Source organism: Ostrinia nubilalis, chromosome 21, assembly GCF_963855985.1.
Source record: "Ostrinia nubilalis chromosome 21, ilOstNubi1.1, whole genome shotgun sequence".
Taxonomy (NCBI): domain Eukaryota; kingdom Metazoa; phylum Arthropoda; class Insecta; order Lepidoptera; family Crambidae; genus Ostrinia; species Ostrinia nubilalis.
Genome location: NC_087108.1, coordinates 2,744,987 through 2,771,377, shown reverse-complemented (window position 1 = coordinate 2,771,377; position 26,391 = coordinate 2,744,987). Strand labels below are relative to the sequence as shown.

Here is a 26,391-nt window from a genome sequence, read left to right as displayed (position 1 = left end):
CATAACAAACAAGATGGCAACTTGCAGAAACTAATTTTATAATGGCACGGATATATCAACGACTGCCGAAAAATTTCAGTTTACTTTATTGGACCGCACTATATAACGTTCGGTTCTATGCGATTAGACAACTTGAATTGAAACATCAATAAGAGGAGGAAACGGTTTTACGTGAATTGGAACGTTATTCTCTGATTATTCTTTTCATTCACCTTCGTTCTTGTTTCATTGACGTTTTTCTTGTTTGTAAATAATAAACGCTGGAAATAGTACGCAATGTGATATTACACACATTCCTCGACCGACTGCACATTACGTAAACGATAGCCGTTGCGGTGTAATTAATTAATAGCCGTGAAACAATCATAACCTATTCGCTTGTGTTTTGCTTAGCTCTTGTGGCGAGTGTGAGTGCGATATGAGCTGAATGATGCCACCGTTTAGAAGGAAGAAGGCGTCCAAGTCATTCCCAGTCAAGGTTTGCACCTTGGACGCTGAATTGGAGTTCAATTTAGAGGTAATAATGACTGTTGGATATGAGAGAGAGAGCTCTTAATTTTGCTGTGGAATTCATTGTGTTAATACAGTGGCCTATTTGTGAGTCATGATGTGTAAAGGGCAGGCCGTAATGCTAGTAAATTGCTGTTAACAACAGTGCTGATAGCTGCATGTTGTTGTATATTTAGCACTGATAATGCCGCTTCAGTTCATGTTATCTGTCATATGGATGTAAATAAACTATGTTTGAAACAAAGAAAGCGAATGTCCAGCCGTCCCAGGCCCAGCCGTCCCGGGTCCAGCCGTCCCAGGCCCAGGGGTCCCAGGCCCAGGCGTCCCAGGCCCAGTCATCCCAGACCCAGCCGTCCCAGGTCCTGTCGTCCCAGGTTCAGCCGTCCCAGGCCCAGTCGTCCCGGGCCCAGCCGTCCCAGGCCCAGTCGTCCCGGGCCCAGCCGTCCCAGGCCCAGTCGTCCCGGGCCCAGCCGTCCCAGGCCCAGTCGTCCCAGGCCCAGTCGTCCCGGGCCCAGTCGTCCCAGCCACCGCAGTCCCAACCCACCCCGGCGCCCCAGCAGCGCCATGCCCACAACAGTAAGAAGACAACAACAACTACGCACAACCAGACATTTCGATAGTGGATTACTTATAACATTCCAAAACATCCAAAGTATAGGAAATAAATTACATTTGATTGAGCACTTATTGACAGATTCTAATATTGATATTATGTTACTATCAGAAATATGGAAAAACACAAATTATTGTAACTCTATTAATTTACCAGGCTACAAACTGGGATCATTGTACTGCAGAGAAAATTATGAGGGAGGAGGTGTCTGTTTAATGATAAAAGATAGCATAGATTTCATTGAGAGAACTGATATAGTTAACTATTCCGTAGAATTTATTATAGAATTTTGTGCCATAGAAATACCTAAACTAAATACTATTGTAATAGGACTTTACAGAGCAGACCGCCATACTGATACTTTCTACGAACAAATCAATAAACTGCTAAAAAAACTAAACACGAAAGACAAAAACAAATACATAGTGATAGGGGGAGATTTTAATATAAATATGCATGTAAACAATAAACAATCCCAAGAGCTTATAAATACAATGAACTCATTTAATTTAAAACAACTTATCCGCGAACCAACGAGGGTAACTAAAACAACTTCATCCTGTATTGACTTAGTATTCACAAATTACACTAGCCTAGTAAAAAAATCTTACGTTGAAGACTATAGCCTATCTGACCACAAAGCTGTTCATGTTAAACTAAATTCTGATTGGCATTACGAAAACAACAATACTATTTACAAACAAAAAAGAATATTTACAAAAAACAACATAAATATGTTTAAAGATTCGCTAAAAGAGCAGAATTGGGATAATATCATAGATCAAAATAAAAGTGTAGACTATAACTATAATTCATTCATTACAGTAATAAAGAATAATCTAAATAAACATATTCCGATGAATAATATAAAAATTAAGAATACTACAAAAAAAACTTGGTTAACAACAGGAATAAAAAAATCATGCATTCATAAAAGAGCGTTAGGTAAACTTGCAAAGGAAACAAATAGTGAAATCATTAAACATTATTACAAATCATATACGAAAACATTAAAACGCTGTGTCAAAACTTCAAAGAAGTTAATGTATATTAAACAAATGAAAAACTCCGATAACAAAATAAAAACTATGTGGAATATAATAAATAGCAAAACGGGAAAAAATAAACAGAAAAAATATAAAAACATGCAACTAGTAATCAATAATAAAATCATAGACTGTCCAAAAGAGATAACAGAAACCTTCAACAACTACTTTGTTACTGTCGGCCAAAACAATAACAAAAATATCAATATAGGACAACCTGTAATTGACCCCCCAGTAAATTCACTATACCTAAACCCCGTTACAAACGAAGAAATAATGAAAATTATAAATAATTTAAAAACCAAATATAGCTATGGTGTAGATGGTATTCCACCAAAACTACTAAAGCATTGTGCAGAAGAACTATCTCAACCTCTCACCTCTATAATTAATCAGAGTTTCCGCGATGGTGAATTTCCAAACCTACTAAAGATGTCGCTAGTTAAACCAGTTCATAAAAAAGGCGATAAGAGCAATCCCAAACATTATAGACCAATAGCAATCTTACCATCATTTTCTAAAGTAATTGAAAAAGCCATGTGCAATAGGTTATACACGTTTTTAGAAAAATTTAATATCTTAGATGATTGTCAGAATGGGTTCCGGAAATCTAGGTCAACCACCTTGGCAGTGTATAAATACATCCAAGCCGCTCTTCAACACATAAATGATAAAAAATATGCCTTAAGCATATTAATAGATATGACAAAGGCATATGATAAAGTGTCACATAGCATCCTTTTGTCCAAATTATATGGCTCAGGTATACGAGGTACTGCATACAACTGGTTCAAATCATACCTAACAAACAGAAAACAAATAGTCCAAATAGAATACCACAACACTTCAACGAACAAAATAGAAATAATCACATCAGAAGAAAGAGACATGACCTGTTCCATCCCCCAGGGAAGTGTGCTAGGTTGTGTACTCTTTTTAATTTATATTAACGATCTTCCGAAAATCTTAAATAGAGAAATATCATTTCCCATACTTTTTGCAGACGACGTGTCTATTTTAATCAAGTGCGAAAAAAACTCAAATCCTAACACCCTTATCAATGATACATTATCAAATATTACACATTGGCTTAAACTACACAACCTAGAAATAAATCTTAATAAAACAAAAATAATGCAATTCCGACCATATACAATAGCTCCCCTAAACATAAATATAATACTGGACAAAACACAATTAGAAACAGTAGATACTTTTAAATTGCTAGGACTACACATAGATACAAACATCAATTGGAAAACACATATCGATCAAATAAAAACTAAATTATCAAAGTTCACATACGCCCTTTTCGAAATCAAACACAGCACCAACACAGAAACAGCATTAACGACATACTACGCGTACGCATATTCCTGGCTGAAATATGGCATAATGCTATGGGGCAACAGCGTAAATGCCAATGACTTGTTTCTACTACAGAAAAAATGTGTAAGAATTATAGCCCAAATAGATAATACACAAAGCTGTAAACCATATTTCAAAAAATACAAATTAATGACTCTAACATCAATATACATACACGATTTATGTTCATTTGTTTATAAAAACATAAATTCATTCCAAAAAATGCAAGACACCCATAACGTAAACACTCGTCATAAAGAAAAACTATGCCTACCATACTCGAGAATTAAAATGCTGAATAGCAGCCCATACTATATGGCCATCAAGCTATACAATAAATTACCACTGGAAATAAAAAACGAACAAAAGTACACAATTTTTAACAACAAGCTAAAACAATTCTTAATAAATAACTGCTACTACAAACTAGACGAATATTTAAATAACAAACCCTATAAAACAACATATAAATAATACAACAAACTAACTTTTTATACTTTTTAATTTTTTATTAAAATATCTCATTATGGCGCTCTGAGTCTTTAGCAAATATATTATATATAACATAATATATTATATTCAATAGAATATTTGATTTAATATTAATGTAACACTCTTATTTATACTTATTATAAATACTTACTTATTTATAAAAATAAATAATGTAGCCCTCCCATCAAACCTTTGCAATGCCTTAACTAGGTAACTAAGTAATAAGCACACATGTATTAGTGATAAGACCTCTAATGTACACTTAGTAGGCAAATAAACAATTTGAATTTGAATTTGAATTTGAATGTTATGAAGTTGCACTTATAATGTAATGTTACATACTGATTTAAAAGCTAATTTATTTATATTAATTCTACTTTAATTGCTCTAATAATTTGTTTGTTGTAAATTACTGAAGAAACTTGCATCCAATATCTATTGTATACACATGGACATAAGCATTGGGTACTTTATGTTATGAAATTAATAAATAATACAAAATTTACAGTGGCGAGCAACAGGAAGAGACCTGTTTGACCTAGTATGCAGAACTATAGGCCTGAGAGAAACATGGTTCTTTGGACTTCAATTCGAAGACACAAAACACTTTATAAGTTGGCTGAAATTGGATAAAAGGGGTAAATATTTCTTCTAGTTACTAGAAAATAGTATTATAGACCTTCTTCGATATTAATATTTTTATTTATCTACTATTTTAATTTGTGCTTGTTCTTTTTCAATCTTTATTTGTAGTGTTCTACAGTCAAGTACCAATTCAGTTAACTCAAATATACATATGCTGTAAGTTGTTCAATGATACTTAAAAAAATGCATTAACTCCTTTTATGTACAATTTTACATTTGCAGTACTATTGGTACTATCAACCTTGCACATAAATGTACTCTGTACTATAAAAAAAGACTTATACACATCATTATTGTTAAATTATGTGTTTCTTATCATTTGTGATAAAATTAGAACATAATTTAGGTCATGAATTCATTCCAATCCAAGTATTATCACATTTATCACTCTTTATTGACTGACTGATTTATGTGATTAACATTTTTAAGATAAGTTTAAAAAATCATTTTATTATATTTTCTCAAAACCCTGTAGACATTTTATATTAAATAATGTCTGGCATGAAGCTGTTAAACAATAAAATCAATTAAATAAAAAATCACAACAATATCAAAATAGCTCAGTTATTCATCCCTATTTTTATGGCCATTTCTCTTACCCATGATAATACTGAAATATCTTCATGTACAGAGGGCAGCACATCAAGCTTAACCCTGCAGTCTCTTAAGTAGTTATAACAAGGACAATTCACCCTACACTGCAACAAAAAATTACAGTCTAGATCAGTGGTTCCCAAAGAATACAAGTTCCGAAACTCGGGACCCACCTCTAGGAAATTTAACCGTTACCAATATGCCTAAATATAGGACTCGTTCTGTAGGGTGGTGTGTCGTTCTACAGGCAGGGCCCACTCAATGTTCGCTCGCGCCCCATAGTTTGGGAAACCCTGGTCTAGATGTGCTGTCGTTTGTCAAATACATTCTACTAACTCGATTTCTCATTCCAGTGCAAGACCAATGCGTCTCCCAAATGCCGGGCACTCCGTTCATGTTGCTCTGCAAGTTGTACCCTGAAGACGTGGCCGAGGAGCTCATCCAAGAGGTCACACAGCACCTCCTGTTCCTGCAGGTCAAGCAAGCGATCCTGAGCATGGACATCTACTGCCCACCGGAGGCTTCGGTGCTGTTGGCCAGTTACGCTGTTCAGGCTAAGGTAGTTGTTTTACATCGATAAATTATTTATGTATATTTTCTCTTTTATCATGCAACTAGCTGTGCCTGTAGGGAATGCAATCTCACGAGATCTCGCAGTATTGTTATTAATAAACTCGCGAGATCTCGTTTGAGCCCCAATCTCGCGAGATTTGCATTCCCTATGTGCCTGTGACTTCTTATCCATTTAAAAATCGTTTCTACCAAATTCTAACTGTCAAAGGCAAAGTTAAAGTAAATGTAAAGTTTTCAGTGCACTGTGTATTGTTTTGGTAAAATTTCAAATCAATTGTCCCTACGTTCACTCACGTACTAGGGAGTCCCTAGTAGCACGACTACGAGAGTGAATTTTGCTTCTTAATTTATTACAAGGTTCAAAATCAAAGCAACCACTACCGGCCAGTGAACCTTAAGCCTTCACTACAAGGTTCAAAACCCATTGTCCGCAGTACGGCGACTACGACGACAGTGAATTTCGCGACTTGTTTATCATAAGGTTCAAAATCAACACAACCACTACCAGCCAGTGAACCTTAAGAGCCATTTCACAAAAATATTCCGCGCGAATTTAGGTAAAAGCTGTCAACGCAACGTCAAAAGAGTAAAAAGAACGCTGAAATGGACAAAAAAATCTTGAGCCGTGACCGTATTACGACTTGATTTAAGTTATTAATTTTAAGGTAGAATGAGGTATTCAAACTAGATTAATTAATTTAAATTTTTAATAGAGTTTATTAAGTCTTTTATATTTCGATTCATAATGAAACACGAATAGGTATAATATGTAAAATATATATTAAGTACAAAATAAAGACAGTCACATAGTGAAAAATAAATCTGCCCCCTTACAGCTCCATCATCGGACCCTGGATACGAATAATGAAACACGAATAGGTATAATATGTAAAATATATTAATTACAAAATAAAGACAGTCACATAGTGAAAAAAAAAATCTGCCCCTTTACAGCTCCATCATCGGACCCTGGATACGAAATATTCGTCAAGGCGAATCACACAAGCCCAAACTCCATATGGTTCTATTGTTTTGTTACGGAGGTGGCCATTGCATCTCCTCCAGATCCATTATCAGACAGAGCTAAGAAATAAATAAATAAATATTATTATAAGTAAACAAATAACTAAAATAATTCATCTTACTATCTTACTTTTTACTAGTCTTACTAATATTATAAATACGAAAGTTTGTGTGGATGTCTGGATGTTTGTTACACTTTCACGCAAAAACTACTGAACAGATTTTGATGAAACTTTACAGTACAATACAGCAGTACTAGGCACTACTACGCAGTCTGTGTTCAACTATCACTCGGGTCGGACGTTCCTATCGCAAGACTTTTGGTTCACTCAGTTCCGATACGACTCTAGTGCTGTGTGTAATTATTTTCGTTAATACACTGAGTTTATTAATTTCTACGAGTGGATTTCATTTTGCCTGAGACCTACGCCATGAACCCTGAACCAGAAGACCCTGTCGCCAGCGACAGCGACGCTCATCCATCCCTGGCGTCGACCAGAATAACAATGTATAGGCTATAATTTATGACGATCTGTGACAAACTAAATTTCAAGCGGGTGAAGCCGCGGGCAATACTACATATTTCATACTAGCTTTTTGCCCGCGACTTCTTCTGCGATGAAGTGGAAAATGGTTCTAATAGAATTAAAATATTCTAAGAAAATTAATTTTGTTAAATGATTATATTTTTTGATATAAAATCTACACATCATTATGTTTAAATATTTGAATACTTACAAAATTATGAGATCTTTCTAAAACAAAATTAAAACACTACACCTGCCGCAGATTTCTTTGTAAACAATGTTTTTTTGTTTTTCCTTCAGGTGCTAAAATCACCAGGCATATACTCTGGAGTATTCCACATACAACTGGTCGTCGGAGAAGCATAGATTACCATTAAATCTACTCCCGCTACCATATGGAACTCCGCTAAAACTCGTGAGGGCGCCAACACTTGCTTTTGTATCGAAAATTAGTATGAGCAGCTGCGCACGCGGTTGCCCGTTGCAGGCTCTATGCAACCACACTATTTTAAACCGTGTCCCTAAGCATGAGATGGGAAACTGCACTTTCTTGAATTCTCTTGAATTTGATGGTGTTAGGGGAATCCTAGGAATGAATACAGACTTTCCAATGGAATCTCCTCATCAATATTGCGAAATTGCGAGTTGCAATGCAATGTTACGTTTTCACTTGTTATTTTATTGTAATCTGACCTTGATTTTTCAAACACGTGTCAAAATGAAAAAAATAATTTAAATTAAAAGTACTAAGGAATATTTCATTGATATCAACTTAGAAACAAGCACAGATCACAGAAACTAAAGGGAAATGTGACAAGGGACAAATTGGAACATGGAACTTGTGAAAGCAATGATGACAGTAGCGACGTCATTATGTAAACAGTTTATATTGCTTGCATAGTACTAAAGATTATTCGAACGTTGAATACTGATACCGCAATGGATAATGAGCACATAATTTGATTTCTTTGTGTGTGTGAATTTCTAATACGACACTGAGTTTCGAACTCAGCGCATTACTTAGCATCTCTCTATATTTCTATGGAACCAAGTTATCTCCAAAATAACATTCCACACCTTTTTAACCTAGTCAGGTAATAATATTAATAAAATACGAAGCACGTCATCTATCAATAGGATATATGTATATTTTAGAAGTTAATAAATTATGCATAAAATATAAACACTTTAGAAGTTTAGTTAAATCGTAGAATTTCTGAAAAACAAGTACTAAAATCGTACTGGAAAAAAAAAAGTATTAATATGTTATCTAATTAATCTAATTTATTTATTAAACGTCGAATTTTATCAAAGATTTTGGACTAAAGTTTTTGAAAATATTTTATAGCCTACATAGAAAAAAATTAGGATTCTAAATCGTGAAAGACATTTTTTTCGGAGCCTATTGCCTCCAAACAAACAAACAAACAATTAAATCTTTCCTCTTTTATTAGTATAGATTTAACAACAAAACAAAACGCTTCTTTTTCTTCTTCACGAAACAAAACTCAAAGCGGATAAATAAATAAACAAATCTTTGGACAATTTCACAGCGCCACCTAGTCCAAAAGTAGGCAACCAATATGCTTGTGTTAAGGGTGCTATCATAATGGATATACTTTTTTATAATTTATTTATTAAATTAAATACATGGTACCTACATATTATACATAGTTACACCCAGATCCGTCAAAGAAATTAAAATTCATCATTTCAATTTCTGCTCGGCCGGCCGACTCGAAACAGCCTCTCGGCATAGTATCAAATGTATTTGGTCGCCGTACAAATCACCGCTTTACGACACGAACGCACGTAAACGTCACGGCGGGAAAAATGACACAGGTCCTGCCTTGACGGGCGCTCGCGCCATACTAATCGATGTCGGCTTGCGCATTGTAATTTATACTGATATTCACATCAATATTTTGACAAAGTGGTTACTAATATTTAAACAATAACTGTAGAAATTAATTCTACAATGAATATTCTTTATTTTGGGATACTTTTATTGCAGTTTATGCTGTGTTTTTAAACCAAAAACCACGATCAAAATGTGACGTTAATCTTCAAATTTGCCAAATTATTTTTAGATTTTACTCAATAATGGTAATGAAATTCAAGAATCTATTTCATTAATGGACTACAAGAATATATGTCCGATGATTACTATATATTTTTAAGCTTATTATATGAGCATAAATAATAGATACAGGACTTTGAAAATGAGTCTGCGGCAATTTTTTCGTAAAATGGTTGTGGGAGATGGGGCACTGTGAATTAAGCAAAAGAGTTTTAGTAAATCCGTTTCATTAATGGTCAACAACAAGGATTGACCTGTCTTTCGCAGTTATTAAATAATCTCTGGGTGTTGCTTAAGATAGTAATTCATGCTTCCAAAATCTTAGAAATTCGCACGAAAATGTAAAATGGCTCTTAAGCCTTCACTACAAAGTCAAAGTCAAAATTTCTTTATTTGTTTAGACTAATAAATAGTTCTTACAAATCGTCATTTTGCTCTTAAGGAGCCTCTACATGTCTCATAATCTTTTTACCCTACCAGCGCTTCGAGACCAACATTTGGCAAGTGCTGAGAAGAAGCGCCGCAACAAACTCAGTCACCGCTGTCTGCCGGTTAATATAAATAAATAGAAATAGTAGTAGTAGGTACATTCGATTCAGGAGCAGTTCACTGAATTTACCATGCATTCTTGTATGGTGTATCTTATAAGAATGGGTATACAAGATTGCGTGGTATATTAAACAAGGTAGTGACGTGCTAATATCTAGACTTACATATTAAGACACTAGTAGAAATGACTCGCATACATAAATTTGAACTACAAGGTTCAAAACCCATTGTCCGCAGTACGGTGACTACGACGAGAGTGCGTACAAGCCTGGCATGCTGGCGAGTGAGGACCTGCTTCCACAACGCGTCATCGACCAGTACCAGATGACGCCCGAGATGTGGGAGGACCGGATAAAGATCTGGTCAGTACCTTCATCATTAGCAGGTTGCGATTGCGCTAAATATTTTCAACTGCAACGCACCTGGACGACGAACGAACTTCAGCTGTTTTGACAAATCCGTATCGCGGTGTCGCTTTGACAGCTAGTTCAAACGAAGCTGTAACGTAAACGGAACGCTACTGCACTTCTGAGTAAAAGCTGACACAAAGATACTTTTTCTTACACGCTAGTTAAACGCATCACGAATATTTTCTGTGTTTTAGTAATAATTTTAGTTTAATAAATAAGGTGTTCGGAATTTCAAAGAAAAATGCATAAATCCGTTGTTTCGTCTTTGTTTGCGCGTGAACTTTACCGCGACATCGAATTGCACTTCAGCTGGAATGAAAATGTAGTGTAACTGGAGTGTGGACTAGAGTTGAAACGGTAATGAATTGGAGACATTACAAATTAGCGCAATCCGGGCGGTGGTCATTTAATTTCATTTAGAACGATTTCTACGGCAAGAGCACGAATTATCAGGGTAGGACCAAACGGTGGATTTAGCCTATACTCCTAATGCAGGCCAAACGGGTTAATATCAACATGACAGCATGGTCGTTGTCATTCTCATGTTAAATGACATGACAATCAGCCTTTTTCAAAAATGCAAGAAACCAGTCGGCCTTTTCCAGAAACTTTACATAATTTTTGCTCTTTAATTAGCTATAGTCTGATCTGTGAGCACGTAGAATTTTATCCAATGACCCCAAGCTACCCATCCTGTGGCGCCCGTCGCACAGTCGCGACAGCAATATAATTACGCGCGAGCGATAAGGATGGGTAGCTTGGGGTCATTGGACAAAATTCTACGTGCTCACAGACCGGGCTTTAGTACATAACTGAAACTCACAGATGCACACAAACTCATTATAACATCATAACGTAAATAAATAACTGTATTTATTGTCCTTATCGATGTGTCTTCAACTCTCACCTTTATATGATATTTTATGCTATAAATAAATTAAAAAAACATTAACCTTTAACTTATTGTAAAAGTAAACATGCCTGTTGAATTATTAATGAAATACTTTGCATAGTAGTCGATATTTGTGTTAACATTCTAGCCATTAGCGTAGCTGCACGCGACGCGCATTCTTGGTCAATGTTAATAGCTGGAAAATTGCCGTTTTTGAAATGCAATATTGCAATTATATGCTAAAAATGTGTCTTTTTTTATTACCATGTTGCTCACGATAGATCAGATCCTACGAGTATTTAATTTGCTAATGTTGACTTCTTTTTTACAATTGAAAACAAAATGACTTTCTCTATCCCATAGGAAGAGTGACTAATACCCGTTTTCACCATCAATCCCTAATTTTTAAGGGACCACCTATGGTAACACATAACAGGAATTTTGTTTTCATAGGGGTCACTTAAAAATTAGGGATTGATGGTGAAAACGGGCATTGGGGACTTTTTACGGCAAAGAGATCCTATGACGGGTTCGATGAAGACTGTCCCATTCGCATTCCATTCGTATTTAGCCACATTCGCATTCGGTCACTCATTTTGCGATTTATTGAGTAAAACATGAAACATTAAGCGACGAAAACGCGACGACAAACGCGGCCACAAAATGCATGCGCTCGTCTTTTCGTATTATAGCTTGTCGTCGCGACATGTCATGGAGTCGCTGTCGCTAATACATAAGTAAAATAACTGTTTAAAAAACTAGAATTGAATGTTTTTTTTAAAGTTATATCTTAGGATTATTGTCGTGTTTGTAATATTATAATTTATGCTGAAAATCTTTGCTTAGGTATGCGGACCACAAAGGGATGTCGAGAGATGAGGCCGAGATGGAGTACCTGAAGATAGCCCAAGACCTGGACATGTATGGGGTTAATTATTTTGCCATAAACGTAAGAATTTGTCTTTAGCTTTCCTAAATGAATTTGTTGTATACTTCTGATAATATACTCAACATCAAATAAACCGCACCTTCCGCGACGCGAACTTTAACGATTTTCTTCTGACACAATCATGGTGCCCCAACAATATTGGTGTTATTTGAAAGCCCAATAAATATCCTTAAAGAAAAACACATTTAATTTCTTAATAAATGATTAACATATGCCATAAATGTGACTTGAAAAAATACCTCACTTTGGGCCCACCTATGGGATCAATGAGACCAATTTTTATGGTTATAAAACCAAATAATGATCTCACGTGTCCTCTTTAACAGATGGATAGCGATTAATCCCAACTTAACAGTTTTATAGCCATAAAAGTTGGCTAGAGCCAACTTTTATGCCAATACGCTAGAGCGTAATTACCTATTTTTTGAAGAAGTGACTCTAGATCCTTCTAAAGACACATTTTTGGGGTAAAAACCTTTCCTTTAATGAAATGAAGGTTAGAACTAGGCTTTTAAATGGTGCCAATATTGGTGGGAAGTGGAGAAGAATACGTTTGAAAATGCTTGTCGCGGGAGGTGCGATTTATTTGATGTCGAGTGTATCTTTAAGTAATGATTTACTCATATATTGATTTTCTTTATGACAACAATATTAATAAAACCTTTCCTGGAGCACTCACAATGTTTATATGACGTGCAATCTAAAAAAATTTATTACAGATCTTAAATTGGTCTCAAAAAGATTTTGTATTTCTGTACAGTCAACGTCAAATACTTCGTGACATCCAAAGTAGCCAAAAAGTTCACACACGTCTTTGTTGATAAAGTTGTTTTGTCAACTTTTTGGCTACTTTTGGTGTCACCAATTATAATTATTTGACGCTGACTGTTTTGAAATATCCCGCTATCTGATAAAAGTTTCTTACATATTAAAATCCTTTTTCCAAACCTTACAGAACAAGAAAGACACGGACCTCTACCTCGGTGTAACAGCTCTAGGGCTGAACATCTACGAGAAAGACAACAAGCTGACGCCTAAAACGACGTTCCCCTGGTCGGAGATCAAGCACATATCGTTCGACGACAAGAAATTCGTCATCAAATTCGTCGATAAGTCCGTCACGAACTTTATTTTCTTCTCGCCTAAGGGCATGAACAAACTGGTCAGTGGGTGTTTTGTTATATCTCATTCAAATGTCATTAAAAATATTAAGTGATACAATACATCTGTATCTTTACGCTCGACGTCAGCCTACTGTTGCACAACTATACGTCAGCAAAGTAGTACGCCAAGCGTCAGCAGTAGTACGCTAAATGTGAGCATTTGCACACCAAGCCTCAGTAGTGTCACATCACACATCAGTAGGCCTAAGATGCGCGCCGTGATAACTTTTATCGACGTCAATTTGTATAGGCAAAATCGATAAAATGGCGTGATAACGGCCTATCACGGCGCGCATCTTAGGCCTACAGCAGTGTCATATTATGCCACGCGTCAGCATTGCTACGCCATACGTCAACAGTAGTGTGTCAAGACTGCAAAGTGTCAGCAGTATCACACCAAGCGTCAGTGTGTCATGCCACGCGTCAGTACTATCACGCCTCGCGTCAATAGCAGTAGTATTGTCCAACTACAACGAACCGTCCCATCAGTGACATTGACAGCGGGGCGCCAACTTAATACTGCCTTGATCATACGTACCGAGCAAACGGGCGAGATAGTGCTCTCGGCCTAGTACTCGGTGTGTATGAACATTACGCCGAGTGCTCGAGTATGTGACTCGCTCACCCAACTGTCTCGACCGAGTAAACATTTTACTGTCTCGCCCGTTTACTCGGTACGTGTGATCAAGGCTTACCGGATCGCTGGTTCCGATTTTTGAGATGTTGGAAACTATACAGTGTGTTTAGAATAGGGCTAGCGATAATTTAAGACGATGTTGTGATGTCAGTTTTATCGATAAAAATGCCCCCATATGTGAGCCCACCCCCCTCCTAGCTGCCCTCATCGCTAGCCCTATCCCAAACACACTGTATAGTATAAAACTGTGAGCACATTATTAGGCACTTTAACCAAAATCGCAAAAGTGCCGAAGACAAAAAAAAACCACACTGTATAGTTAAACGATGGTGGCGCCCCTTGTCAATGAGTTTGGTGCAGACAGTTCAGTGTAGGTCATTTATACTACTCCAAACGACAACACTAAATACGTCAAGCGTCAGCATCTCACCACGCGTCAGCATCACACCACTCATCAGCAACTTCCTACAGATATTAGACCTGTGCATCGGCAACCACGACCTGTACATGCGGCGCCGCAAGCCTGACACCATGGAGGTGCAGCAGATGAAGGCGCAGGCCAAAGAAGAGAAGCAGGTGAGTTTCTTGCTCTATTTGTTTTATTTCAAAACTTTATTGTACACAAAAAAATGCAGCACAAAAGGCGACCTTTGAGCCAAACAGGACATCATCAAAAAAATGCAAAAGTGCCGGTCAAAAAAAGAAAGTGCTTCATTCTGATCGAACTCATCCTTCTTAGCATTTCTTTGTATGACACCAAAGTTCGCAGTATTTGAGTTTTAAAAATCTGTCTTTTCATTCATTTATCGATTAAGCAATTAACTGTGAAAAATCCCCACTGCCTTTTTTTAGCGCAGTGGTAGGGAAGGCGCTGGAGCATATTCTAAGGTTTTTATTTCTTTAAACGTCCATCATCATCAACAGCCATTTACAGTCCACTGCTGGACTATGAGCCTCCTCCACTATAGTTGAGGATTTTGCCATAATCCCCACGCTTGGCAGGCGGGTTGGAGATTGATATTTTTCAGAGAGCGCTGCTGCCCGTTCTTTGTTAGATGCGTAGTCGCCTCTTACGACACCCGTGGGAAGAGTAGGGGTTGGTGACAAATGTATTCTACTCTGCCGTCACCACACTGCTTTAAACGTTATTAATGTCATATGTTAATCATTCTAATTGTCATTTACTAGCGTCGGCAAATCGAGCGCAACAAGCTGGCTCGCGAAAAACAATTAAGAGAGGCGGCGGAGAGAGAGAGAGCCGCTATGGAGCAACGTCTGCTACAATATCAGGAAGAGATACGGTTGGCAAACGACGCGCTGGTGAGTATTCTATTTGATATAACAATATATTTAGTATAGAGTTAAAAATAAACCCCATTATACTTGAATGACAATGTTTGCCGTCCTATACAAATTATCGTACCAATAAAAAAAAATCTGTCATTCGTCGGTGGCGCCAACTGGCGTATAAGGCACTGTCACTCATCGGTGGTGTCAATGAGGGTTTTCGCGAATGAAAGATCCGCTAGATGGCGGGACGTGGATGTGGGGTCTGACTGCTGCGTGATTGGTGGATTTTGACATCTCTGTCAATGTCATGTCAAAAATAACCAATCATGCAGCATTTGGACCTCACGTCTACGTATTGACTGGCGGATTTTTCAATTGCGAAAACCCTCATTGGTTTGTCTCTCACTAGTGGCATGCTTAGTGATGCCAAATCACATGAACGATTGTGTCACTCGCCGTTGGCGCCAAATCGCATGTAATCGTCACTCATTAGTGGCGCCAACTGATCTGCAGTTTTCGCTACTAATGAGTGTCAGTTATTATAATCCCAGCGCCGTGCTCAGAGGAGATAGCGAAACTTTTAGCGAAAAAGTTAACCCTTTATTACCTGACAGCGTCAGAAGGAGGGTTATGTTTTTATAATTATTATGTTTCCAGCGCCGGTCGGAAGAGACAGCGGAGCTCCTAGCGGAGAAGGGTCGCGTAGCGGAGGAAGAGGCGTCACTCCTCGCGCAGAAGGCGGCCGACGCCGAGCGGGAAAACGCGCGTCTGCGGCTGTCAGCCATCAAGACCGAGGAGGAGAAGGTACGCTCGTGAATATGTATAGTAAAATGTAATATGTCTCAATGGCAGATAGCTAGATAGATGCTCCGAAGAGCTATTTTATTTTGCATGGAAAAATTTATATCCTTTAATATTGTGTAGAGGCAGGCCTGTTCATCTCCGCGAGTTTACATCGAAAACAAAACACGCACGATGGCCACCTACAGGATACTATTCGACAAGGCCTCACATACGAGCGAACATTGACTCACGCACGCGTATTCTTGTGTATGATGGAAGAAAATAAAGAAAATGGTGTACTAAATACTGTGCAGTATTTAACTGCCTAAATAATAATAAAAACACAGAATGTACTTTTTTAAGTTGCCTCAAGACACTGAGAGGTAGTTAATATTATTCATGATAATTCATGCTAAATCATGTATTTCCTACGCCATTTTCCGCAGTTTGGCACCTCACGTCACATCATTTTACCGAAGTCAGCCCTATAGCTTCGGCGCAGTGCCGATCACTGACGTTTGTCAACAAAATGGTGCTTGACTCTTGAGACAGGCTAAATTACACCATATTGTTAGTGACATTGAGCATACATTTTTTTAAATACCTTTGCGAAGTAAAACTTCTGTACGTAGTACTTATTATTATTCTGTGGTAGAGGTGGTAGCCTTAAAATTGGAATACATAAGTGTTCTCAAAAGCGCTGACAAAATGATTTTATACTCACTACCATATCATTGATCCATTGGGTGGCCTGCCTACACTACGACTTCTTTTACATACTGATAACTATTTTTTTAATTTAAGACAAGGCAGATATTTGACCGCAATCGCACCTGGTGTTAAGTGAGACGCAGTCTAGGATAGTACATATCTGCCCTGTAAGTGCCTATTCACTCTCCGCCTTGAAAAGGTCCTATAGTGTTCAGGAAAGACAGCAGCAGCGAATTCCAGTCCCTAGCTGTTCGCATTATAAAGTAGTCGTATAATTTAAACTAGAATGTCCCTCAGAATGAATTTATTACATACCCAGGTCCACCTAGAGCGCAAAACGCGCGAAGCGGAGTTCCTCACCGCTCGCTTAGTGGAGGAATCGGAGAAACGCGCGGCCGAAGCGGAGAGGCTGCGAGCGGAGCTGTTAGCGGCACGCGCTGCGGAGAAGCAGGCTAAGGAGAAGCTACTGAACTTCTTGAGTCGCACGTCCAGTGGGTCCTTGCCACCTGTCAGCGCTGTACAGGTCAGTTGTATTCTCTAATGTACGCTGATAAGTTTTATAATGAGAGTATTCGCGATTGTCAGTTGGCGCCATAGTTAAGTGACGACACCTTATTCGATTGTGGCGCCAACTTCTGTTGTCGAGCCAACTAATATCTCACTCAGAATAAAGAAAAGCGGCCATATTTGTGCCCGTCGAATAGTAGATTTAAGCTCATTGTCACCATCAATTACTATTTTTAGTGACCCCTATGAAAACAAAATTCCTGTTAAGTGTTACCATAGGGGTCACTTTTTTAGGGATTGATGGTGAAAACGGGTATCACTCTGGTGGGTACAAAATGCGATAGCCCTTTTATCGTAAAATCGTTAACCAGTAGGCGCCACTATAGCTACTAGCAAGTGGTAGTAACTAACTTGCCAGTAGCACCAACTGATAACGCATTCCCCTATTATAAGACTTTTAACAAACCCTAATATGAGGCACACTGAAAACCAGCGCCGTGGCCTTCGTCACCGTGGGCCACGGCATATGCTGAGTGGGGTCCCGTTGCAGTGGGCATCTTGTTTGTGAATGGGTGGCACTGCACAGTTTACTATTGTTTTTATTTTTTCTTCCTTTATTATGTGCCACTCTCATGTCTATGTAATTGCCTGTATTTGTGTGATGTCCATCTATACTTAATATTATAAATGCGAAAGTAACTCTGTCTGTCTGTCTCTCTTTCACGCCTAAACCACTGAACCGATTTTGATAAAATTTGGCATAGAGATACATAGTTTGAGTCCCGGGAAAGGACATAGGATAGTTTTTATCCCAGTTTATGAAACAAGGACGCGCGCGATAAAGATTTTCTGTGACAGACAAAATTCCACGCGGGCGAAGCCGCGGGCGGAAAGCTAGTTATAATATGTATCTTTCTTTCTAATACCAGTGTTCAGCTTATTTACCTTTTCATTCATAACTAAATAAATAAATTATAACTCATTGTACCTTGCAGTCATCGACGGTCCCCTCCAGCCTGTTTCCATCGACCTGCTCCCTGCCCGCGGAGCTCGGGGGCGAAGTCCCTAACGGCGCGCCGCCGCCGGAGCCCGAGCTAAACGCCTACCAGCTGGTGCCCGACGACTCCGACCCGCACATGCATAGGCTGTCGCTGGAGATTGAGAAGGAGAGGTGAGTTCTTGTCTCTAAGAATAATATTCAATAATTGGTCAAATAACTGCCTTGTTATGCATAAAAAATAAAAAAATATATAAAAATCTAAAAATACACCGTGTTACTTTGCATTCTTGCCATATTCACAGGGATAAAAGTAGGGAACAATACCTATTATTTACGATAAACAAAAGACTCCCATAAAGAAAGTACACTAAGATTTTAGTAAATTTGGTTTTTCAGTACAAATTGGAATAAACCAATTTTGTCTCGCACGTTCTACAGGTGCAAGTGGAATAAACCTAGTAGGCGTGGCCTAGTTCTTATTAATCTGTTGTTTTATGGCTCTGGGTACCAGCCTTTTTATCCAGTCATAATAATTATTTTAAAATACTCTTCAGTTGATTCAGATTTTCCTTTCTACTACGGGCTTAGGACGGTCAAAAATACGTAATAATTATTAGGGCCCTATTTTTACAAATTAATAAATTAAGTATGAAATGAAATCACCTTATTCACAATTAATTATTTATTTATAAGTTCCTACTTACAAAGTTTACGTACTGCGAAGCAAGTATTCAAAGTGTCCTCCTTTCTGATGAAGGCACAGTCTAGCACGGCGAAGCGTAGGTTTTTCGCTTTAGTTTTCGCAACACATAAGCGTTTTGTCTCACAGTTTCACTAAAACAATCCTTTCATGTAACGCGTTTACACTGTTTATCTCTTCTGCGCATACCAGTCGTTTCAAGTCACTCCATAAATCCATTGGTGTCAGGTCCGAGGATCGTGGTGGCCAAGCTACTGGACCACTCGTCCAATCCACTGTTCACTGCTGTTCACCAAACGTATTATTCGCGCACTTGACGTCCTTATTGTGGGGGAGCACCATCCTGCTGGTAGTAGAGCATTTGGTGTAACACTAAGGGTACGTCATCAAGCATTTCGTCTAAGACGTCTTGCAGACACTCCAAGCACCATTTTGATTAAATTATTCGTTGTTTGAATACACTTCAGACATTTTTGTATTATTTATAACGTGATTTGTGATTGATGGATTTCTCAGTTTTTTACAAGTGTCAAAAAGACATTTTAAAGACAATAGATTGCAATAGATATTTAAAAATACAATAAAAAGTAAAAAAGTCTTCATCGCCATCGCCAACAAGTGATGTGCATGCGTCACGATAATTAGTGATGTGTTTAACAGATTGTCGATAAAATAAAATACTCAAGATTAAAAAAAAATTTTTTCGGGCATTATTTTTTTACGGATTTGTGTTCAGTATCAGTAATATAGTAACCTCTGTAAATATGGCAAGAATGCAAAGTAACACCCTGTATAAAAGGGGATTCCTAATTACCCCAACGTGTGGTTTAATTAGGAATCCACTTTTATATTTTTTGTCTCTAAGTCCCCCTTGGTTTCATTAAGAATCCCTTTTATATTTTTTTTGTCTCGAAGTCCCCCTTGGTTTGAACAAGAATCCCCTTTGTATAATTAGATTTTTTAACTTCAAAATCCCTTTTCTATTTTGTGTTTGTTGTCTCAAACTCCCCTTTGGCTTAATCTGGAATCCCCATTATATGATAATGTTTTTGTAGTATCCATTCATAGTTTTCAAAGGTTTTCCGTCGTCTTACATACATTGTAATTAAACTATATCCATGAATATTGTTTCGGTAGCATGCTTTTAATTGCATAAAGTTATCTTTTCATGTCATAGAGATAAAAAGCATATTGTATACAATCATTATGGTGGTGGTAGCTTCATTTGATGCTTTATTTATTTGATAAAACGCTTAAACACATTTTTAGGACTGTAAATATGTAGTTCGATATTGACATATTTTATTTCTCGTATATGTATATCTGAATAAAATTCAACGTAATATATCATTTATTTATGCTTGGGTAATGGGTATCATCGCTGTACTATATGGATAACATGTAGGATAATTTTATCAAAATGTATGTTTTATTTATTCACTAGTCACTGGCCTGTGCAAATCACACAAAGCCACAAAAATGGGTGAAGTAACCAAACGGCAGCGCCGTTGAACAATCACGAGCACAAAAATGTATACACTACTTAATTCCCCTGTAAATAAATTCAAATGAATACGTGTATATATTTGCATGGGGCCATAAGTGGGGCGCCGTTTGTACAGCGGGCCGCAGTTCCAGCTACCCATTTCCATTTTTTACTTCGCTCTCATCAAGTGATAATTCATTGCGTAATAAAACTAGACTGACATGACCGGAAATAGGTAGCTGGAACTGTGGCTCACTGTACAGTCACGAGCACAAAAATGTATACACTAATTGGTTCCCGTTTAATAATGTTTACATTTTGAGAACGTATAATTTTTCCACCTGGCCATAAATGGGGCGCTGTTGTACATTGTACAGTCACGACCACAAAAATGTATATGTTACGGTCAAAGTGATAAATGTGAAAATTATGAATAATCGCCGGTTATTATGAATAATTACCGCATGATTTGGTAAATGTGATTAATATGAGGTCATTTATGTGTGTATAAAACCAAATAGGCGGCTTAGGGGTGGCCCAAGGGCCACCCCCGCCGCACCTTAACCTATTTTTCACTTTAAATCAAAACATTATGTTATAGGCATCATGGAAAAGTAATCTTATGCAAGAAACATTTCAAACTCATGATGTCCAATTATATTAATATATGATATCAAAACGTTCAAAAGTTTGGCTGTACACGAACACGTACACAAGATGTTGTTCTCTTTTATGAAATTTGTTAGTACTAAGGCTGAATTATTAAATAATCACTGTTAAATGTGATTAATTTATAACTTTTACCGCGACTGTCGGGAATTATTCATAATAACCGGTTATTATTAATAATTTTCAATTTATCACATTAACCGTAACATATACACTACATATTTGTGAAAAAGTTTAAAATGAAAACCTGTATATATTTTTGCACGTGGCCATGGTAGGACGCTGTTGTACATTGCACAGTCACGAGTACAAAAATGTATACACTACAATTCCCCAGCACCAATTTCAATGAGAACGTGTATATATTTTTGCCCGTGGCCATAGGTGGGAGCACGACTACGGCTCCCGGCGCGGCTCGGCCGACGCGGGCGCGTGCGAGCTACAGGACGACCCGCACATACACCGCCTGTCGCTAGAGATCGAGCGCGAGAGGTCAGTGCGCTCAGCATCAATATCATCACCATTTTAAGACAATAGCAGTCCAATCATTTCAGCTACAGACAGTCTAGTATTGGACGTAAGCCTCTTACGCTGTTGTGGAGTAGAGCTGAACATTTTGTACGCCTATAAAGGCCAAACATAGATGAGAACCTTTTTTTTTCTTCTCTGCTCCTACATATTATAATGTATAAACTTATGTTTTACAAATGCAAATAAAATGAAAATCGTAAAGACATGAGATATCAGGCAAATACTCACAAGTGAAGCTACCACCACTAGTTTTAACAAAAACTAAGTAATTTGCTGTGTGGATTTCTCAATATTAACAACTAATAGGTTCATAAGAAGTTCTTCTTAATTACGGCTGGTAAAGCTGCTTTTTTCCCATTTAGAGATGAGTCACATCCCTGAGGGCTAAACCAAAATTTTTCGTTAAATGTCACTGTTACTGCTGTTTATAGTCTATCAAATCTTCACTCTATCGTTCGGAAGACTGAACATAATGCTTTAACAAACTATTAACGTTTCCAGAGTGGAATACCTAGCCAAATCGAAGCATCTCCAACAACAGCTAGACGAGCTTCGCTGCGAGTTCTCAGTTCTTCGAGTGGACCAGTCCGTGGCCACACTCGACCGCTTGCACGAGCAACAGGCGCGGGCGGGCGACAACAAGTACTCCACGCTGCGCAAGCTCAAGCAGGGCTCCACCAAGACCAGGGTCGCCTTCTACGAGGAGCTGTGAGGTGAGAAACGACACTATTGACAGCTATAGTCTGGTCCGTGAGCACGTAGAATTTTGTCCAATGACCCCTAGCTACCCATCCTTATCGCTCGCGCGTAATTATGTTGCTATCGCGCTCGCACACTCACTGCGGGTGCCAGTCGCACAGTCGCGACAGCAATATAATTATACGCGAGCGATAAGGATGGGTAGCTACGGGTCATTGGACAAAATTCTACGTGCTCACGGACTGGGCTTTAGCCACCCATGGAAGCCAGGGGAACTATACGCTACGAACTTAGCGTCGCTATTAGTAGCCAGGCCAGGAATACAGTCTTCGTCAAATGACACCCAAAGTGTACAAGAAGTTGACAACACAACCTTATACCAATTGTAACAAAGACGTGTTGCGAACTTTTTGGCTACTTTGAGTGTCTCGAACTATTTGACGCTGCTAGATCAAGGACGGCTACACCAAGATCAGGGTCGCCTTCTACGAGGAGCTGTGAGGTGAGAATCGATGCTATACACTAATAACTGGTATATCAGGGTAGCCAAGGAAACTACACGCAACGAGCTCAGCAGGATTACGAGAAGCGACGCTGTCTATGACAGCTGACCAGTCAGGGAAAGTACACAATACAAGCTCAAGCAGGGCTGCACCAAGGCCAGGGTCGCCTTCTACGAGGAGCTGTGAGGTGAGACTGACACTATACACTGACAGCTGGCTAGCCAGGGCAGCCAGGGGAACTACAGGAGGTGAGACCATAGCCGTATTCTACGCTGCGAGTTTAAGCAGGGCTCCACCAAGACCAGGGTCGCCTTCTACGAGGAGCTGTGAGGTGAGACCACAGTTGGTAGCTAGGCCAGGAGTACAGTCAGCGTCAAATAGTTCGTGACACCCAAAGTGGATAACACAACCTTATACCAATTGTAACAAAGACGTTGACGCTGAGCTGTGAATTTTCCCCGCTGCGCGCTCATGGCAACTGGGAAATCACAGCTCAGCATTTTATTTTATTTATTTTTTTAAATTGTCTCATTCTCCCCCATTTGCAGCAATTTATTTATTTAAAAATTGTCTCAGTCTCCCCCTTTTGCAACAGTTTACTTTTAATAAATTGTCTGTCTCTCCCTCTTTTACAGCAATTTATTTTAATAAATTGTCTCAGTCTCCCTCTTTCGCAGAAAACAAATCATAAAACAAGTAGCATTTGCGTTTTACATTCTTGTAAATAATATTATACAGATATTTAGAAACCACTGTCTGAAACCATATAAAAATATTTTTTCTCTTATTTTCAGATGATGAAATCATCAGGAAAATGCCATTTTACAAAGTGCTGCTGCGCACAAAGTGATCCAAATGACAATCAAATTGACATTTATGTTTAGTCAACAAAGTTAGTATAACGTTATGTTGCTACCAGTCATGACTATTACAATAGTTATACTCGTAGCATGGCCACGATGACAGGTTAGTATATTTTACTTTATTCTTGTATACAATTTACGATCCCATCAAATATCTTAACCATACAATGTATTGCATACTTTAGATTAGTTTTCGTTTAGTTCTGTTTCATAGATACTTGAATATTTAAAACTTAAAACCGTTGCCAAATTATAATGTAAGCGTTTTAAAAATTATTATATTGATATAAATTGACTTTTACAATATTACAAATTATTTTGAAATTGCTCTAGAGGTAATTATAGTGAAATATTTCATATTAAACAGATCTAACTGATATTCAATGGATATTCAAGTTCCTACTGATATACTGTTGACCTATTACTTGGTGCCTTATGAAATGATGATATTTGAGCAAAAATATAATTTTGAATGCATTGTTATGAAATGATAAATTGTTTCTACGAAAATGTAAAGAAACATCCATGTTTTTTTTTGTTTGATCTCCACATAAGAAAAATGTTATTTTAATAAATTGATCTAAAGTTTTTATCGATATATTCATAATGTTAAAATTAATAATATTTAAGCATCCAAAGATTTTGGTTGACTGAAAAATTATGAAATTATTATATTATTTAGTAATTTATACGCTTTTTATGTTAACCGTACTTTTGCTATAACGTATTCATGTATAATAATAATAATAACAAGATCTGTATAGTTATTTTTGTACCATAATTATAAGCTTTACATTTAGAGTTGCGCGTAAATAGATAGTTTGTCTGTCGATAGTTCATCGAAAACTAGTAACATTTCGATAAAATTTACTGTCAGCAATTGTGTAGGGTGGGACAGCACCAATCAACGGGCACACTTTATGAGCTGTTAAATCGGAATTTTATTTCGAAATGCTGTGCTGTGCTGTGTGTCAGCGTCATATTGTTCGTGACACCCAAAGTAGCCAACGACTTCGCAACGCGCGTCTTTGTTACAGTTGGAATAAGGTTATGTTGTCAACTTGTTGGTTAATTTGGGTGTCACGAACTATTTGACGCTGACTATATTATTATCAATCGATCCTATGCACTATCGATGGACAACACTATTAAAATTTTGTACAATGGACCAGTATAGACCAGTATCTAGTGCATAGAACGTTTCTGGTTTCTAGAAAAATTTATTCATAATACAGGCCCTATTTGAATTATTTGTATTTTTATATGTAACTAACTGACCCGGCGAACTTCGTACCGCCATAAAAACTTACCCGATGATATTAACATCCTATACCAGTACATATTTATCCGCCTGCATAATATTGTAATTAGCTCTTATATATTTTTGAATTTGTAAAATTGCAATAAAATATCTATGGCGAAATAGTTTTCCAATGGTAATTTAGAGAAGTCACCGAAATGTGCCTCTAACAGTTCAAATTTAATACCAGACCATTCTTTTAATGTACCTTTTAGTTTGATAAGCGACTAAATAATACGAAAGTACACATGTAACGTAGTTTCTCATGTTTTGTCCCGACATACTAACTGTACCCTGACTAGAAAGCGTGACGTCTTTTTGAAAAATCGATCTTATTGAAAAATCTGTAGACATCGATTTTAGAAATAATATGTCGTGTAAGAATATTTTTTTTACTATAAAAATATTGTCATATTGAAACTACGCTTATTTAGAACTAAGAGATGGTTCCAATGGCTGCATGCTTTTAGTCAGGCTATTATAAGATGTTATTTAAAATTCCTGCAACGATGTTTACGTAAGAATTAAGAAATGTGTGTAAGGAAGAATTCACAATTATTAAGCGATTTTTTTAACAGAAATTCAACATTATTTTACATTTTCGAAGTCAGAAATCTGTGCCAAATAATATGCCAAGCACAGAGCGTCTAGCGACTACTCGTAATGTCACAGTTGTGTTCACTCAAGTCAGTATTTAATGCAGTTTTCGTCACAAATCTCAGTATATGGGAACAAAAGCACAGGTTTTCGCTCGAGGCTATGGTATAGCTAGGCCTACCATTATTAAAAAGAAATTGTTACTTGCCCATTTTTAAAACGGGGATTTCAATCAATAACATTTTGATTTGAAAATGAGAACAACAGGTCTCTAACGCGATATTTATTAAAGTAGTTAATAGTAGAAGTACTTACAGCTTGACGTTTCTGCTGTGTTACTTCAGCTGTGGTCACAAGCAGACTGGTGACTCGCGGCGTCGTTTGAGTGGGTTGAAGATCTTCGGCTACCCTCAAATTCGTCGCGTTTAAGATTCGTTGTTCTTAGTCTCAAATTGAATGTAATGTAACACAAACATTTAAATCATAAATAAATAATGTGAATTCCACATGTGCCTGCTTCTAAACGATGTGATGAAAGTGTTCTAACGTTTACCGCGTATGTGCCTTGTATGTAAGAGTTAAGATGAATTATTTTGTAAATATATTTATAGTACCATTTTTATTCTCGTGTTTTCTTTGCCTGTTTTCTACCCCCACAAAATATTATTTTACAAGTTTACA

At 37.4% G+C, this 26,391-nt stretch overlaps 1 protein-coding gene across 1 annotated transcript; it reads left to right on the top strand.

The window, feature by feature from the left end:
• The first annotated feature begins 196 nt into the window (after nucleotides 1–196).
• On the top strand, nucleotides 197–26,332 carry LOC135082129 (merlin). Its single transcript, XM_063976881.1, has 13 exons — nucleotides 197–517; nucleotides 4,538–4,667; nucleotides 5,622–5,827; nucleotides 10,258–10,382; nucleotides 12,169–12,271; nucleotides 13,227–13,433; nucleotides 14,543–14,647; nucleotides 15,260–15,391; nucleotides 16,019–16,165; nucleotides 17,175–17,363; nucleotides 18,358–18,533; nucleotides 22,250–22,461; nucleotides 23,745–26,332. Exons 1-12 carry the CDS (start codon nucleotides 428–430, stop codon nucleotides 22,458–22,460), a joined length of 1,821 nt encoding a protein of 606 aa, XP_063832951.1. The 5' UTR covers nucleotides 197–427; the 3' UTR covers nucleotide 22,461; nucleotides 23,745–26,332.
• Nucleotides 26,333–26,391: the final 59 nt, after the last annotated feature.

Coding starts and splice junctions, on each gene's coding strand:
- LOC135082129 (XM_063976881.1), top strand. CDS start 428: ATGATGCCACCGTTTAGAAGGAAGAAGGCGTCCAAGTCATTCCCAGTC. Junction 15,392..16,018: donor GGTTGGCAAACGACGCGCTG/GTGAGTATTCTA, acceptor TTATGTTTCCAG/CGCCGGTCGGAAGAGACAGC. Junction 17,364..18,357: donor CCAGTGGGTCCTTGCCACCT/GTCAGCGCTGTA, acceptor TGTACCTTGCAG/TCATCGACGGTCCCCTCCAG.